The sequence below is a fragment of the Phacochoerus africanus genome, chromosome 7 (assembly GCF_016906955.1).
Source record: "Phacochoerus africanus isolate WHEZ1 chromosome 7, ROS_Pafr_v1, whole genome shotgun sequence".
Lineage (NCBI taxonomy): Eukaryota > Metazoa > Chordata > Mammalia > Artiodactyla > Suidae > Phacochoerus > Phacochoerus africanus.
Genome location: NC_062550.1, coordinates 14,849,146 through 14,867,353, shown reverse-complemented (window position 1 = coordinate 14,867,353; position 18,208 = coordinate 14,849,146). Strand labels below are relative to the sequence as shown.

The 18,208-nt window shown below is 50.3% G+C and overlaps 1 protein-coding gene across 3 annotated transcripts in view; it reads left to right on the top strand.

Annotated features, from left to right (window-relative positions):
* Positions 1-18,208, top strand: part of ABTB3 (ankyrin repeat and BTB domain containing 3) — a 316,107-nt gene that overhangs the window by 239,574 nt on the left and 58,325 nt on the right. For all 3 annotated transcript variants that reach the window (XM_047786462.1, XM_047786461.1, XM_047786463.1), the window contains exon 4: positions 6,518-6,670. In XM_047786462.1, coding sequence (XP_047642418.1) covers positions 6,518-6,670 — 153 coding nt within the window. The remainder of the gene's footprint in view (positions 1-6,517; positions 6,671-18,208) is intronic.

The window sequence follows — 18,208 nt, the reverse complement described above, 5'->3', positions numbered from 1 at the left end:
GAGGGCAAGGCCATTAAAAAAATAAATAAAAAAAACAAAAAACATTAACAGGTTCTGGGGCTTAGGATGTGGACATTTGGGGGGGCGTGATTCAACCAACCAGACCCTCTGCAGTAAGTACTGTTATTATCCTCATTTTCCTGGTGAGAACGGAGGCACCGGCATTGAAATGCAGTCAGTCTTCCATGGTTGGTTGAATCTGCAGATGCAGAACCCACAAGTACAGAGGGGCAACTGTACAGAGACCTTTTCCGTCAGGGACCTGAGCATTTTGGAACCCATGGGAGTCCTAGAAAAAATTCCCTGTGGATACCTAAGGACAACTGTACTTTATTCAAGGTCATACAGCTTGAAGGTAGAACTGGAATCCAGCTCTTAGCCTGTCTCCAAAGCCCAAACTTCTAACCTCCGCATGGCACAGCTTCCAGATGGCTTTGAAATCATCCACTATGGTCACTCGGTTGAAGGAAATGAGGCGAAAACCATCAGCTCTCTAAAGAGTGTGAGCTTCCAGTGGAAGCTCCTCTACCACAGGCCAGAACCTCAAGGGCAGGGCAAAATATAAGTCAAACCATAGGCATCTTAGCCTGCTTGGGCCTCCATAGCAAATTAACCCAGATTAGGTGGCTTGAGCAAATGGACTTTATTTATTTATTTATTTATTTATTTATTTATTTATTTATTGTCTTTTTGCCATTTCTCGGGCTGCTCCCACGGCATATGGAGGTTCCCAGGCTAGGGGTCTAATCGGAGCTGTAGCTGCCAGCTTACACCAGAGCCACAGCAGCGCGGGATCCGAGCCTCATTTGCAACCTACACCACAGCTCTCGGCAACACCGGGTCCTTAACCCACTGAGCAAGGCCAGGGACCGAACCCACAACCTCATGGTTCCTAGTCAGGTTCGTCAACCACTGCGCCACGACGGGAACTCCCAAATGAACTTTATTTTCTCACAGTGCTGGAGGCTGGATCTCCAAGATCCAAGTGTCTGCAGGTTTGATTTTTCCCTAGGGCTCTCTCCTTGGCTTGCAGACAGCTGCTCTCTTGCCGCATTTTGGGTGTCCCTCGGTGTCTCTCTGTGTGTTCCAGTCTCCTCTTATTATCAGGACACCAGTCACAGTGAATTAGGGCCCACCCTAATGGCCTCATTTTAATACAGTTACATTCTGAGGTTCTAGGGGTTTGGGCTTCAACATAGGAATTTGGAGGCAGACACAGTTCGGCCCAGATCAACAAGTATTGTCTTGGGCCTCAGGGGCCAGGCAGTTTAGGTGTCTGAGATCATTCCAGAGCCCCGTGGATGCCCTTGCTCCAGTTTTAATACTTGACTCACAGTCTCCACCACTATGTCCCCAATCTAACCTGCAGTGACCCCATCAATACCCTGGCTTAGTCTCCTGTGGCTGCCGTGACAGATTGTCACAAACTTGGTAAGAGACAACAACACACATTTATTCTCTTGTAGTTCTAGAAGTCGGTAGTCCAAAATCATTTTTACTGGGTCAAAATCAAGATGTCAGTAAGGCTGTTTTCTTCTGGCTCCTCCAGAGTCTTCCTCCCCATTTCCAGCTCCCAAAGCTGTATTCCTTGGCTTGTGGCCCCTTCCTTCATCTTCTTCCTGGTCACCCCATCTGTCCTGGAAGATCAAAGACAGGATGCATGTGAAAGCCCTTGGTGAGCTGTAAAGGTCTTTTCTGCCACAGGGCCTTTGCATAGCCTATTACTGCTGCCTAGACCATCCATGTCTTACACACACATGCACATCTGGCCAATTCCTTCACATATCAGAGGCTTGTCCCCTCCTCAGAGAGGCCTTCCCACCACACCACCTCAACCCTGATTATTCTTTATCGCAGCACGCTGGCACTGATCAGTTTGTAATTGCTTTACTTCTTGTTGGCTTATGGGTTTCTTGTCTGTCTCTGTTAGAAGGTTACCCCTATGAGGAGGTAGCTGTGTCCCATTCTCCACTCTATGTCCAGACCCTGGAAGCAGGCCTGCAATATGGGTGCTCCCTAAAGGATTGTTGGATGTATAGATGACATTAATAGATAGCATTTCAGCCATTACACACCCATGGCCCGGTTGGGGTTTTATCCTTGAAGGTACTTCTGAGTACACCTGTAGCTCCGTGTGCCCCCAACCCAACCCCAACCTTTTTGTGGGACAGCCCTATTTTCTGGTCTCCCCAAAGCTCTCCGTGCCCACCGTCAGGACCTTCAAGTGCTTCCTGCCATCTTCCCTGATCCATACCCTGGACTCACCCTAAGCCCCCAGGCAGCTGACTGCTTCGATAGAATCAAAGAATTTTAGAGTAGGGAGGAATCAAACAGACCCAGAGGTGGCCGGCTGTAACCCACCATCTAATTTCATGAATCAAGTTTTCCTGGCACATAGCTGATTCTATCATTATGTCTCTGGCCGCTTTCTCACCGCAAGAGCGAAGTTGCGTGGTTGCAGCCGAACCTGCATGGCCCATAAAGCCTATTTACGAGCTGGCCCTTTACAGAAAAGGTTTGCCAACCCCTGAAAAGACCCTCTGATCTAAGCCCACCCACTTCACAGATGGAGACACAGGGGCCCAGATGTCCAAGACCAGAACCAGGGGCCTGCTGTGAGCTCTGGGCAGATTCGGGACTGGACATGAGTTCTGCAGACTCCTGAACAAACCAGGCCTCTCCCACACACCTCCCCCTCCCGCTTTGCACCCACCCCGCCCCAGGGAGACTCCTTTCCATGCTGGACTGTCACGCTCGTCACCACCTCTCTTCTTTACCACTTCAGAGAGGCCCCACCCATCTGTGTCCTCCTTGAGTCTGGGCTCAACAACCTTCCTAAGCTGACGTGCTCTCCTGACCCTGTAAGAACCCATCACGGCTTTCTCTTCCCTTCTAGAACCTCTGGGCCCACCCTCACAAACCTTTTCTTCAAACGTGGTAGCAATGATTTTGGAGCCCCCAGTCCTGTTTGAATCGACTGTGCCCCCCCACCCCCACCCTGCCCCTGCTCTGGTCACCTCAAGCCACTTCATGGGGGGTTATTAAATCTGGCTTGCTCCAGAATTCCCAAAGGAGCTTATTTAGAATGCAGATGCCCAGGCCCCCGGGACCTGTTGAACCAAAACTCTGGGGGTAAAATCGGGGCCTTGGCAAGTCTCACACGCTCTCCCCACCCCACCCTCACGATTCCAAGATTGAATCCACTTCCCGAAGCCATGAGCTCCTCGGGCCTCCTCTAGGTTTTGGTCCCTATAGACAACTTCAGAACAAAGTCGGTAGCCTGTAGAACATGGTTTTCTTAAAAACCGTATCAGGAGAAGGAGGCTTTTTCCCTCAGCATTCTCCACCCTCTTCTTACCTCAAGGCCCTAGGATTCTTTCCCATCTCCAACTCCTCCAAAAAACACCACAAATAATACGATTTTTTTTCTTTCCCTCTGAGGAGACAAGATAAGGAGATTTTTAAATGAGTTGCTGCCAAAGAACTCATGAGCTTAAAAACCACTGAGGTCAGAGTGACAGAAAGAAGAAAATGTTGAAAGGCGAGAACAAGTACACAGAAAATTCCAGAGGAGGCTGGAATCCTGGGGTTCAAGGTTTCTCATGCTGGTGCTCGCCGGCTGTCTTGGGAAAGGTGTGATTTTGAAGGCGGTCGAGGCTCTTTTTCTTGTCTTCAGCATTCATCAGAAGCTGGCTGTGTGCCCCGGGCCTCAGCATCTAACAGGAAAAGCAGCCGCTGAAGGGCAGTCTGTGCCAGAGACGCAGCCCCTCGGGGATTGGAGTTGCAGGCTCTGCTTCGGGGGCGCTGAGCAAAGGAGAGGCTTGGCCATGGCGTAGGGGTGCTGCCTCTGAAATGACAACCCCGAGGGGTGTTCTCTGAGCACCCGGAGCCGGTTTCAGTGGTGATGGAGACATGGTGACAAAAATAAGTCCTGCTCACCTGAGACTGTAGAGTCCAATTCAATTTCAAGTCCGTGTGTGTTTATTGAGTGCCTGATTCAGTTTAGGTGATGGAGGGAATGAGAAAATGAGCACGACAACCTAAGCAGCAGGCGGATCTGGGCAGAAATTCCCTGGGACCTGCCCCACAGGTCCCTGCATCCAGAAACTTGATTTTCTCTCTTTCTCCCAGTGAGGAATTGATAAAGCTTAGTCCTTTTCATGAACACTTTATTTATTAAGTGCCCACAGCCTGCCAGGCTCTGTTCTGGGACTGGGGCTGGGGTTGGATCAGTGAACCCAGCAGCCCCAGGTCCCTGCCCTGTGGAGTTAACACTCTAATGGGGCATCTGCAAGGCCAGGGAATAAGGCCACTGGGGTGGGGGCTTCCATGGGTGGGGTCCGAGCTAGGAGGAGTCCTCAGGAGAAATGTTTAGGGAGAGGGGGGATGTGAACTGTGCTTGAAGGCTGAGTGAGGTGTGGATTTTTAAAGGGCTGGAGACAGTATTACAGAGGGGGGATTGAGCAGGAATGAAAATGGCATGCCATCAAAAAGTCCATGACCAGCCTGGCTCACCTGGGGTAGCAAGTGCATGCTGGGAAATTGGACAAGAGACCATTGGTGTCACATGGGGTTACAGCTCCTGGGTTCTGTAGTCACATGTCTTGGATCTAACTCCCAGCTCGGTTCTCCTTGCTAACCTTGTGATCCAGGGCGTGTTACTTAACCTCGATAAACTTCATTCTTCTGATCTATGAAGTGGGCATAATCACCTCTAGCTTATAGGTTGGTCCTAAGCATTTAGATGAGATCACGGATGGGATTAATGACATGAATGTAAAAGCTGTTGAATATTAACATTAGGTAAATAGGTTTTGCTTTCTGGGAAAACTGAAACCTGTCACCAAAAACATGGTGGGAAGCTCATGACATCTACCTACTCTGAAGGGCTGCTGCCCGGGGTAGATGAACCCTTTATTTACCACCCTCTTTTTTTTCTCCTGTCCCCTGGGGCAGCTCTGCTGGGCTGAATGGCAGCGTCAGGGCCAGGGGAAGGCAGGAGAGCTGCTAGAACACATTGGCATGATCTGGCCTTTTTTAAATTGTGCACGCTAGAGATCCCATGTGCCTCACCCTGCTCATAGCCATACTGAATGGTAGGGAATCTTTTCGATCGATACTGTGCATTTCTCAATGTGTGGCCCTTGATCTACCTAAATCAATATCGGGGGGGCTGCTTATTGAAATGATATTCATGGACCCCACTCAACCAGCATCACTGAAGATAAGGGAATCTTCATTCTCTCTCTCTCTCTCTCTCACACACACACACACACACACACACACACACACACACACGCAAAACCAGGTGATTCCCAGGCCCCTTACAGTACATTAAAGTTCTTTTGAGTGTGCCCCCAGCCAGCAGCATCAGCGTTGCCCCTGAACTCATTTGAAATGCAAATTCTTGGCCATCTCCCCGGATCTACTGACTCAGACTCTCTGGGGGTGAGGGCCAGCAATCTGCATTTAACAAGCCATCCAGATAATTCTGGATTATATTAAGTTCACATGGGTTTTAAAAATGTCTATCCAGGTTCTTGATGAATTAAACCAGAATCCCTGGGATAGGACTCAAATGTTAGTATTTTCCGAAAGCTCCCTAATGTGAGGATGGAGTTTATAATAATCACTGGAAGAAATCGGAAGATGGCACGAGTGTATTACACTTGGAAAATTATAGTTCAGCCATAGGCATTATCTCAGTTAATTTTTTCCATTTCCTTAGAATTTAGTTGATTGACAATGTTGTGCCTATTTCGGCTGTAGAGCAAAGCGATCCAGTCACACATATACATACATTCCCTTTCTTATGTTATGCATCTCAGCCAATTCTTGCTGCAAGCTGGACCCCCTGCTGTGATCCCTTTAGCAGGTGGGGAACCTGAGGTTCACGGAGCCTCAGGGGTGTGGCCAAGGCCCCAAAGCGCCGCCCCCTCCTCCCTGCACTTTGCTGGCTGTTCCGGGCTGCCGGGCCAGGCTCTCCCGGAAGGCTGCTGGTTTCCAGATGCTAAAGCCTGCCGGCAGCCTGGTGCTTGCGGAGCTGAGGCCTGGGCGAGCTCCAGAAGGATGATAGGGAGCAGCTAGGGGTTTGGGAAGGGAGAGTTGGAGGACGCTCCAAAACAGGACCCCAGCGTGGGGAGCCCCAAGTCCTGATAACCCCAGGAGTTTATTGGATTTTCTGCTAGCACCCGACCCTGTGCTTTTGCTTTGTGTGAGTCATCTCCTTTATATGATCGCCGAGGGAGAGTCCACTCACTGAAGACCCATCGTATCCTTTCAGGCACTTTATCCCCGTTTTGCAGATGAGGAAACTGAGGCCCAAAGACTCGGGAGAGCCTGCCCCGAGCTCACCGGTGCGGTCCGGATGTCTGCAAAGGTTCTCGCACTTAGAATGCAGAGGCAGGGTCTCCGGGGAAAAGGGGGTTGGGGGAGGGAGGGAGGCGAGGGGAGGGGCTGAGCCGGCAGCCCCCGCCGCGGCCGCCCTAACGCGTCTCCGGTCCCTCCTCCGCCGCAGGCCCTTCCTCGTGCTGCCGCCGCTGATGGAGTGGATCCGGGTGGCCGTGGCGCACGCCGGCCACCGCCGCAGCTTCTCCATGGACAGCGACGACGTCCGCCAGGCCGCCCGGCTGCTGCTGCCCGGCGTGGACTGCGAGCCGCGCCAGCTCAGGTAGGGCGGCGGGCGGGGAACCCGGGGGCTGCGGGGGGCGCAGGGAGGGCGCCCGTCCCGCACACCACGCCCGCGTCCCGGTGCGGGGAGCGCCGCCCGCGGCACTCGCGGCTGGTCGTGCCTGGCCCTCCCAGCCAAGGCCCGCAGGGCGGTGTGCGCGGGCACACGTTGCCATCGCTGAGATCGAGGCTCCGCCGGTTTAAAGGACAGACGTGGGCTTCACAATAAGCAGGTCCTTCAGGGTGCAGGGATGGAGGAGGACGAGGAGCAAAGCTACCTGAGGATGCTCCTGATTCTTGGATTACAAAATACCGGTGGCCTAGAGCCTGTCCATATTCCTTCTGTTTTCTCCCACTCTTTCTCTCTCTCCTTTCTCCCCCGTCCTCCCTCCTTCCTTCCCACCCTGCAACCCTGCCACCCTCTTCTCTCCCTCTCTCCACTAGGAGTAAATTTTGCTGTCGCTGTAGTTTTCTAACAAACGCAGAGTAGAATTCCTGGCTGGGTGAGAGAAGTGCGCCTGTGGTTTTTTCACACGACACGCATGGGGACACCCTCTCCCTCCATTTGTCACACCTGCACCCAGGTCTCTCCCGCATCGGGGTGGGAATTAGTCATGGGCCTCTCAGGGACCCCATGCATGGGTGCTCATTTTTATCCAAAGTGGAAGAAATGAAACCGTTTACTCAGCGGAGTCAAACCCTGGCTCTAAAAGCAGAAAGCCTAGAAACTCAAGAGGTAGGTGTGTGCGCACGTGTGTGTGTGCCTTCCTGACTTTCTGTGCTATTGCCCAGATGGTCTTTGGCACCATTTTCAAGTCCCTGCAGCCCACCTGATGAGAAGTGCCCTCTCCTCTAAAGTTCATCTAGTCCATGATGCGGCCAGGCGGCAGATTTCCACCCTTCCAGGATCTGACTGGGGGCCTGCCGGGAAATGGAGGGTTTGGGTATAAAGCATAGCCCACTGCAGCCCGAGAACATGCAGGGGCCTGATGGAAGTCATCAGGCATTTACTGAATGCTTACCACATGCGGGGCACTGTTCTAAGTGCTTTACACGGATTAATTCATGTCTCATGTTCCCCAAGCCCTATGAAGTGGGCATTATTATTATGCCAACTCTACAGATAAGGAAACTGAGGCACAGACAGGTTATGTAACATGCCCCAGATCATAGGACTTGTAAGTGGTGGAGCTGGGATATGAATTCAGGCAGCCCAGACCCCCACCCCCGGCAGCCAGTTCTAACCACTGAGTTGTACTCTGGTCAGGTTTCTGTCTGGGCAGAAGCTGGCTGTGCCACCATCCCTTACACTCACCTTGTCACCTAGAATAACAGCAGGTCACAGGGAGAGAAACTAGGGCCCAGCCATTTATTGAGCACCTACTATGCGCTACTTGTTAATTGTACCAAGAGACTTGCATTCATTACTTGTCTCCTTTCGTTCCTGAAGCAGTCTCCTGGGGTTAGTATAAGCTTCCCATTTGACAGATTGGGAAGCTGTTGGTGAGACAGCTTGTAGGTGGAGGTGCCAAAGATGAGATCCTTGTGGCTCGTAGGAAACTCTCTGATCATAGGTTCCCCACCCATAACATGCACGTAATAATAGCAGCCCCCTCAGAGACTGGCGTGAGCACCAAGCGGGGTGGTGAATATGAGGGACCCGCCCAGTTCCCTAAAAGGATGTAAGCGCTCATGACATGGTCATTATGAGTGAGCATTGTCTCAAGTCTCTACTATCCCTGCACAAATAATGGAGGCACCTACCTAGGTATTGCTTTATCTTAACCCTGTCTCATCTAAGCCTCAAACCAAATACTCTTGTTATCTGGGAAAGTAGTGCTTTCCCATTTCACAGAAGAAGAAACCAAGGTCCAGCAAGATTAGGTTAACTCTTCCAGCATTACACAGATATGAAGACAGAGTTAGGAACCAGAAATCAAACCCAGATACCCAGCAATATCACCAACTTTTCTGGTCCCTGCGCTAGACCTAGACTCAGCTGTCTTGGGGGATGCTGACTGATAGCCTTCTTCCAGACGCTTCTATGTCTTATCCTAAGTCCATAGCCTGACCATGAGCTCCAAGGGCCTCTGTCCATCTCGGTGCCCCTCCTGCAGCACAGAGCATTTACTGCATGGTCCAGTGACCACGTGTGTGCTGTTCTGACGGTCACACCAGGGATTTCAGTCTCAGTGTCTGTCCAGTTTGATGCCTCAGCCCTGCCATTCAGGGCGTGATTATGGTCACCTGCCAGGATGTACGAAGAGCAAGGAAACAAAGGAAGTCAGTTCCACTTGCGTCTCTAGGCTATTTTTAGTCGCTTGTCTCTCACTTCTTGACTCATTTGTCTCCAGGATGATGATTTGTGCGTAGAAACTATTCTAATGGAGTGTTCCAGCTAAATTTTCATCATTTTGAAATCATCTTCAAAGAGTAAGCTAAAATATAGTATTCCATTGGACATGTCTCCTAAATAGTCAACATGAGTTCCATTAACTAAAGTCGGTACATGATAGGATGAGGCAGGTTTGTTTTGTTTTGTTTTGTTTTTAAGCAAACCTATTTTTCAGACTAGGCAACATACATATATTTTCCAGCCACATCCAGTGCACTGTGAAGCAGGAATTCTTGTCTCCAGTTTTCAGGGATGGCATCAAAGAAGTCTCGTTTGATCAGATATCCAAGAACCAGGCATCGGGCACTGACCCTACGCCTCGCACCCGTCTTCATGGTGTACCATTCCCAGCAACTCCACAAGGCAGACTTTGCCATCCCGTTTTACAGACAGGAAGGCTGAAGCTAGTTGCAGTTATGAAACTTGTCCACGGCCACCCAGCTTCTGGGAGGCAGATGAGGTGTAGGACAGAGGACTGGGCAAATGGACTTGTCTCTCTGCCCTCCTCCACATCTTCGAAGTGGCTGGGCAGGCTTCTCGCTCTGCGTCAGGCAGAGCTGAGCACCCCCGCCTCCACCAAATAATCCGCCTTAGGAAAGTGTGGGTAGTTTGGCGTTCTCACAGAAGCAAGGACCTGGGTCGTGGTGTGGGCGGCTGCGGTGTCCGTGACTATTAGCACATACAGTTACCTCCCAGCTGGCCATGGCTTCCTGGCGGGAGGCAGCCTGGACATAGCAGCTGGGACAGAGCAAGCAGAGTCAAGGATGCCCAGGTCTGACACTAGGGCTGCGTGGGTTTTCACAGTGACCTTGGCCAGGCCTGCCGGAGCTCTGCTTTTGTTTTTATTCTGCTACAGTGAAGCCTCATCAAGGCGATCGGGTTTATACACAAGGAAGACCATTTGATGTGGCTGCAGATTGTACGCTGACAGGGGTGACCCATTTATTCTCCCTTCATTCAAGTATCAGATACTCTAAACCTGGGAAACTTAGCCCTTTCTCTTCTTTTTCCTGCTCTTTGGAAAGTAGGAAAGAGGGACGTTAGAATAAAGGAAAGTGCGAATAATACCTCCTGGAGTTTGTACATTTTCTTATTAGGGTTTGTACGTTTTCTTATTAACAGTTGGTTTTGAAACATTTCAGAAATACAAAGCATAGAAAATATTGTTTTCCCCATATTTGAAGGAGGCAGATTTTCTGCTCCAGAGCGAGGCTGTGTTAAAATGATGATAGGGAAGGGTGTTCTCAAATCCTGTCTTGGCTGATAAACAGCACCTGCCAACAGCAATTGAGAGTTGTTAGGACAATGGGCTCACTCCAGAAAATGGTTCATCTTTTTGGAAGTGTTTCTTAAATACAAACCAGATTTTGAGCTGTCCAGAATGGGTAAGTGTGAAGATGGCAGGATGCTAAGAGTATCAGGATGGAACTCAGGGAACCTGGATCATTATGTTCTTCCCTTTGCTCTTTTGTTACTTTTCACACTAGATGCTCTCATCTGGGTCTGCTGCGTTCTAACAAGTCACCTTGACCATCTCACAGGGCCAGGTTCATCCCCTGTAAAAGTCGGGGTGACACCTGCTTCATGGCCTGGGGACCCTGGGCGGGGGGGGTCACATACGCATTTAATAAATGGCACCACTGCTTGCTCTGCCCCTCTTAACCCTTCCCAGGTCTCCTGAGCACCTCGTGAGGTGAACAGGTTTTGCTGTTTTTCTGATTTGGGCCAAATTAGGTTCTGAGGCAAAGGTTATGCCGCTAAAGCACGTAAACTGAAATTCTGGAGCCTCTTACACAGCCCTCTGATGACAGCTGCAAGTTCAAGTTCATGTACCAAGCATACGTGGGGTGCTGATGGCCCATCAGACCCCGTGTGGGACCCGGGGATACCAGGTCAGGGGAAACCCAGCTGTTGCCCATCATGTAGGAAACAGGCCTGGTGCTGCTGGAGCAGCTGGTCCTTGTCCCTTTCCGCGCCTGTGGCCCTTTCAGGAGAGGATCACGCGGACGAGGGGAACTCCAGCTCCTGGTGGCCAAAGGCGTCCCTTCCCCCTCTTTGCGGAGCCAGGTCTGTTCTGAACTAGAGATGGAGGCCCCCAAGCTGACCCACTGCTGGGGAGACGCCGACAAGAAACCACAGCAAACAGATGAGCAAGATGATCTCGCCAAGTCTGAGTACTGTTACAAAGAAAGCGGACCAGAGAGTGGGGTGGAGAGGAACGGAGGAGGGAGGGCCAGAGCATCTTGGGACCTTGGAGAGGAAGGGGCAGTGTCACGCTTCTGCTGTAAAGGAAAACTCGCTGTCCTGGCCAGGGGCTTCTGGAGAAGATGGGAGGGTGGGAGATCCGGAGCCGCATCCACGCCGTATCCCTCGGTCAAGTCCGCACTGACATCTGAATTCAGACCTAGGCCTCCCTGTTCTTTCGCTGGGAAGGTCACCTGCAGAGGCCAAGCCCCTGGGCCCTGCGCCTGGCTCCGTGGGGCCCTGGAAGGCTCCCCGGCCTCTCCCAGAGTCAGACCCACTCTCTCCTTTCCCCTTGAGCACCCTTGTCCTCACAGCTCCCCCGGCCTCTCCGGCTGGGCCGGCAGGAAGGTGCAGCCACGAGATGCCAGCTCCTTCACCTCCAGTGGACATTAAACCCGTGCTGTGCACCCCGAGGTGACCCTCCTGGAGCCCCTGCCGCCCCTGCATTGACATCAGTGCATTAGCGCCTCCTGGAAGGCGGGAAAACGCCCTCTCCCTGATCCCAGGAGGGTCCCTTTGGGGCTCAACTGTCCTCTCCCATAAGGGTGTCAGGGACAGGCCATGGAGCCAGGGACAGGCCATGGAGCCGGGTCCAGGAGCCAAGTGAGCTGTGGAAGCCGCCCTGCACTCAGGACACACAGACCGAGCACCCACTGCGTGGCTGGCCTAGACTGGGGTGTGGGGGCAGGCAGGCAGAGAGGTCAAAGGAATTACAGAAAAAGCTGGTCAATGCTCTAATGTAAGGCAGTTAAAGCTCTAGGTCTGGGAGAGTTAGAGATGCAAGAGGTACCATTAGAGTTGAATCCTGCAGAATAATCAGATTTATCAGACAGAGGAAGTGAAGAGAGGAGAGAAAGGGGGAAAGGCCATTAGAAAAGCAAGTCCACACCAAGAGAGCCACATATGCAAAGGCCAAGGTCGGAATGTGTGTTGGAGGAAACATAAGGAATTCAAACCCAAACGGAGAGCACAGGGTTCAACCAACACTGCTCTGAGCGCATCCTCTGGACCAGGCTGGATGCAGGACAGAAAGCTTGGCTAAATTCAGCCCAGGGACCATCTTTTACGCCATGCCAAAGACTTGCCTGTATCATGCAGAAGGTGGGAGCTGTCACAGATGCTTAAGTATGGGAGTGACATCAAAGGTGTATTTTAGGAGTTCCCGTCGTGGCGCAGTGGTTAACGAATCCGACTAGGAACCATGAGGTTGCAGGTTCAATCCCTGGCCCCGCTCAGTGGGTTAAGGATCCAGTGTTGCTGTGAGCTGTGGTGTGGGTCATAGACGCGGCTCAGATCCCGCGTTGCTGTGGCTGTGGTGTAGGCCAGTGGCTACAGCTCCGATTCGACCCCTAGCCTGGGAACCTCCACATGCTGCAGGTGTGGCCCTAGAAAAAAGACCAAAAAAAAAAAAAAAGGTGTATTTTAGAAAGAGGGGCTGGTGGTGGCATGGGGGATGGACTGAGGCAGGCAGGAGCGTGGAGTCAAAAAGCTCTTGCAGGGATCTAGGTAAGGGATGCTGACAGCGGACTGATGCAGGAGCAGTGGGGATTGAGCAATGGGGAAGGATGCTAGAGAAACAGAGACGATAGATGCCCCAGGACTTGGGGACACATGTAGGGGTGAGCAGTGTTACGGATGGCCCTGGTGGGCTGGGGGGTGGGGGTATAAGGAGTTCGTGTTTTATGGGTACCAAGTTCCAGTTTGGGAAGATGGAAGAGTTCTGCAGATGGATGGTGGTGCTGGTTGCATGACAATGTGCTTGTACTTAATGCCACAGAACTGTGCACTTAAGAGTGGTAAAACAGGAGTTCCCATCGTGGCTCAGCAGAAACAAATCTGACCAGCAACCATGAGGTTGTGGGTTCCATCTCTGGCCTCACTTAATGGGTTAAGGATCCAGTGTTGCCATGAGCTGTGGTGTAGGTCACAGACGCAGCTTGGATCTGGCATTGCTGTGGCTCTGGCATAAGCCAGCAGCTACAGTTCCAATTAGACCCCTAGCCTGGGAATCTCCATATGCCATGGGTGTGACCCTCAAAAGACCAAAAAAAAAAAAAGGTAAAATAGTGAAGTTCCTATTGTGGCTCAGTGGGTTAAGAACCAGACTAGTATCCATGAGGATGTGGGCTCGATCTCTGGCTTCACTCAGTGGGTTAAGGATCCGGCATTGCTGCAAGCTGCAGCATAGGTCCCAGATGCAGCTTGGATCCAGTGTTGCTGTGGCTGTGGCATAAACTGGTTCGAATTCAACCCTGAGCCTGGGAACTTCTATATGCCATGGGTGCGCCCCTGAAAAAGGAAAAAAGAAAAGAATTGTAAAATGATAAATGTTATGTTAGATATACTTTACCACAGTGTTTAAAATTAGTCCTGGTGTGTTTATAAGTGAAAAGGGCCATAAAGAATAGCACATGAGGTGCCACCCTTGTGTGAAGTATATACATGAGTATTTGCTACCTGCACTTCAAATGTCTCTGGACAGATAGATATGAAACCCATATCCAGACTTGTAGATAAAGAGGGCAATTAGAAAACTGAGTAGACTGGTTTTCTAGGGCTGCTGTAGTAAAGTACCACAGCCTAAGTGGCTTAAAACAATAGACGTTTATTGTCTCATGGTTCTGAAGGCTAGAGTCCAAAGTCAAGGTTGGCAGGGCTGTGCTCCCTCTCAAGTGTCTGGAGGGGGAGACTTCCTTTTCCCTCCCAGCTTCTGGGAGCCGCTGGCACTCTTTGGCTTTTGTGACAGCATCCTTCCAATCTCTGCCTCCTTCCTCATGTGGCTGTCTTCCCTCTGCTCCTCTGTCCAAATGTCCATCTTCCTGTCAAGGACACCAGTCATACTGGATGAGAGCCCACCGTAACCACCTCATCTTAACTTGGTCGCATCTGCAAAGACTATTTCCAAATAAAGCTACATTGACTTCACCAGGTGCAAGATAGGGTGGTTAGAACTTCCATTGTGAGGGGGACACAATCCAGCCCATCGCACAGCAGGGCAGAGACGGGAGGGCAACTTACTTGACTTTGGACTTGGTAGCATGTACGTCCACCTCCCAGTCCTCTCATCAAACTTTTATGTTAACAGTTGATGCTGAGGTTTCTGTCTTGGGGGAGTGTGTAATTAGGGATGCTTCTAACAAATCCGGGACAAGGACAATGTCGGAGAAGTAATCATGGGTTCAGTTTTGAAAATGAGTGCCCGATGCTGCCCGCCTGGTTGTCCATGGAGATGAGAGAGTCCATGTCAGCCTCTGCCAGCAGAGGAAGGATGCCAGGAATTAAGTGCTCACGTTATCATCTCATTAGGGAAGAAGCAGACCGAAGGCCCTGCAGCCTGAAAGCCTGGGTTCAAACTCTGGCTCAGCTCCTTACTCTTTCTGTATACGTTGCTCACTCTCTGGCCCACTTTCTGTATCTGTAGAATAGGGACACTAATACGCCCACCTCGTGAGGTTATAGGAAGTATTATGTACAATAATATATATATAAACCATTGAACAGTGTATAGTATGGAAACCATGTCGCATACTTGTGTTCTAGTAAATGCACATTCAATATTTGTAGTTAGCCTTACTCCCCAAGTGTGTGCCAAGAAGGTCAGCTCCTTCAGATCACCAAAAACAGTAGCCTCAACTTCCCCTCAGAGAGAGGAGAAATAAAGACCTTGAAGAGATGTGCTCATCTGCTCTCGGGGATATGGTTTGTAGCCCAGGCTGAAGTCAGGTGTGTCTTGGCCCCTCTGTCACTGATGGTGGCTAAGTCCCTTCTGGGTGCAGGAAAAGAGTCAGCCAGGGCTGACTGGCTGGTGTGGGGTAGGGGGGCTCACCATCAGAGTTCCCCTGGATGACTTAGGTTTTATAGTTCCTCTAAAGGGTGAGATGTGAAGGCCATCCTTGGCTGGAGTCCTGAATCTCGCCCACAGCAGTTGGGTGTCCATCACCAGCTGCCTTTGCAACCTTCGATGGGGTCACAGCAGGAAGAGAAGATAACAGAAGAGAAGGAGGACATGGGCAGCAGCACACATGGCCCCTCATTGGTGGGGTCTTATCCAAGTGAGCAGAGGTTTGGGGAGATATTCTAGAAGAAAGAGTCACAGCTTGGACTTTATCTGAGACAGTGGCTTCCTTCTCTCTTTAGCGTTGGGCCAGAAATCAATTTCCTTGATCGTGCAGCCTAACACAGAGCCTGGCACATAACTGAGGCCCAGTAAATGCTTGGTGAATGAGTGAATGGTACAAAGGGCTGTTACAAGTATGTTGTGATCCTAGAAGTGATGGGCTCAGACGTTTCCTGGACTGATTCAGATGCAAAAAGGTGTCAACATGGAGACAGAGGTAGGCAGGTGAGATTCAGATGTGGAGCAACTCAGAAGAGAGGTCTTTGCTAAAGAGGCTTTTGGGGAAGACCCTGGCAAACGGGTGGCCATTGAAGTCATGTGTGGGGATGAAGCCTAGGAAAGGGACCCATCAAGTGTCATCATGAGACAAAGAGGACTCCCAGGTCTGAGAAAAGCCTGCAGAATGTGCGGTAGCCAACTCAGGAAGCTAGGATAGGGAGGGGTCATCAGAATTCAAGGCTGACCCGTGGGCAGAAGATGCAGACCAAAAGGAGGCCACCGGGCTTGGCAGTGCGGGAGCCACCAGTGCCCTTCACAAAGTCTCAGCAGCCTGGTGTGGGCGGAAACCAGATTGAGGCAGCCAACAGTTTGCCAACACTTGGAATTTGTTCTGAGCTTCCAAAGCGTTAAAAGCAAAACAAACACATTTGGTGCTTAGAGCAACCTAGAGAACTACATCTGAAATGGCATTGGAGGCTCACTTCCAAACTGGGGCGTCACATTCAGGCTGGCGGTTTTGCAGAGCATGTAGTTTGCCATATGGGATTTGATTTCCTGGGAACGGGGATTTTGCAAAAGCCCCCCTCCCCCCGCTTTGAGTCTGTTAAATTTGTACTCAAGATGCTTATTTACTCATCTGGGAACAAAGCTCCCAAACGCTAGGTTAAAATATTTGTGACACGGGAAACATTGTCTTCCCTTAGCAATTAGCCAGGCAACCGAGTATGTACTACAAAGCCATGTCCTGAGTACAAAGTTCTTGGTGTAAGGCCATGACAAAGGTGCTTTGGATAACCATGAAGGAGCAGGTCCCATCCTTCAGAAAGCTGTAGTCATCAAAACCTTGACTACAAATTTGGACCATATGTGCCCTTTTTCCAAAGTGAACTTGCCTTTCATCACCCTATGAAAAGTTAAAAGCCACCAGCCTAGGTGATCTCCAGGTCCTTTCTAGCTTGAAGATTACTTACTTTCGTGGTCTGACATTCTGCATGTGAATGGTAGCGACACCTTCCCCCGTGCAGGAAAATGAGGGGTGCAGGGGGGTAGGAAGGAAGTGGAGCGTCAGCTCACATCCTCTTCGGTATCTCACAGGAGGACAGAGGGAACTGATGACCCCAGGTCCTGGGTCGGACACTGGCCATCCTGGGTGCTTCTTGTGCTGTGTTCAGTTCCCCCCAACTGCATGGGAGACTTCACACCGGAGGACACTGGGCCTCCTGGAGGATGGGAAACCTGCCGGGGATCCCATGCAGAAGGTGCCCAACCTTGAATTTGCACCAGGTCTGACTCCAAAGCCCAGGTTCTCCTCACTAAAAAAGTAACTTCAGGAGTTCCTGTTGTGGCTCAGTGGGTTAAGAAATGGACTAGTATCCATGAGGATGCTGATTCGATCCCTGGCTTACTTAGTGGGTTAACGAGCCAGTGTGGCCACAAGCTGCAGCTTAGGTCGTAGATGCAGCTCAGATCTAGCATTGCCATGGCTGTGGCATAGGCTGGCAGCTGCAGCTTAGATTCCACCCTTAACCTGGGAACTGCTATGTGCCATGGGCGTGGCCCTAAAAAGACAAAAAAAAAAAAAAGTAACTTCAAAGAATCAGCATTGGGAAATGAGAAAGTAACTTTTGACTGAGGCCCACTGGTTCACCTTGAAGGAACCAGCCCCCAGCCTTAGTTCCCCTTAGAAATTCAGATGCCCATCAGTTTCTTGGGTTAGTGTCCATTGTCAGCATCATCAATGCCACAGATCCCTGTGAAGAATGAATATAGAAAAAAAATTGTTTTTAATTAAAAAAAAAAAAGAATGAGCATAGAAATAGTTCAAGAAATGTATAGAAAGGGATCACCCTCACCAGTAGTCCTGGAAATGCGATTCCAAAATCACATCTGGTATGCATTTCATACCCACTAGATTGGCAAAAAAGGTTAGTCTGACAGTATCAGATTTGAGCAAAGATGTGGAATAGGGAGAACTCTTAACCACCACCCGAGGGGTCCACTTTCAAGTAAACTTGAAAACACATAATTCTACTGTTAGGTCTATACCCTAGAGAAACTCTCCCATATGGTGATGTGCTTCAGAGAAGCAGTGTTTGTAATAGCAGAATAAAGAAAAAAGAACAAGCTTTCTACAGGAAAACATGAATAAATACTAGTGGGTTCATTCAGTGGAATAGCAAATAGCAATGAAACTAAATGACCTAGAGCCACTGGTTATTTCGTAACTAAATCCCAGATACATAGTATTGTGCAAAAAAAAAAAAAAAAAAAGAGGCAGGATTTGTGTGCCATGCTAGAATTACATTTACCAATGTGCAAAACAGTCTATATATTATTAGGAGTTTGTAAAAGCAGTAGAAAATACAAAGCATGACAGCAATGTGTCAAGTTGAGGGGGTGGGGCGGTGGTAACCTCAGGAAGGCAGAGGAGAGGATGGAATCAGGAGGGGCCTGCAGAGGCCTTTGTACTTGTAATGCTTTATTTTTTCAGCTGGGTTGGGGGGGCTGGTGAGCATGTGGGTGGTCATTGTTCTACTCTGTATTTTAGGTGTGCCTAGAATTAC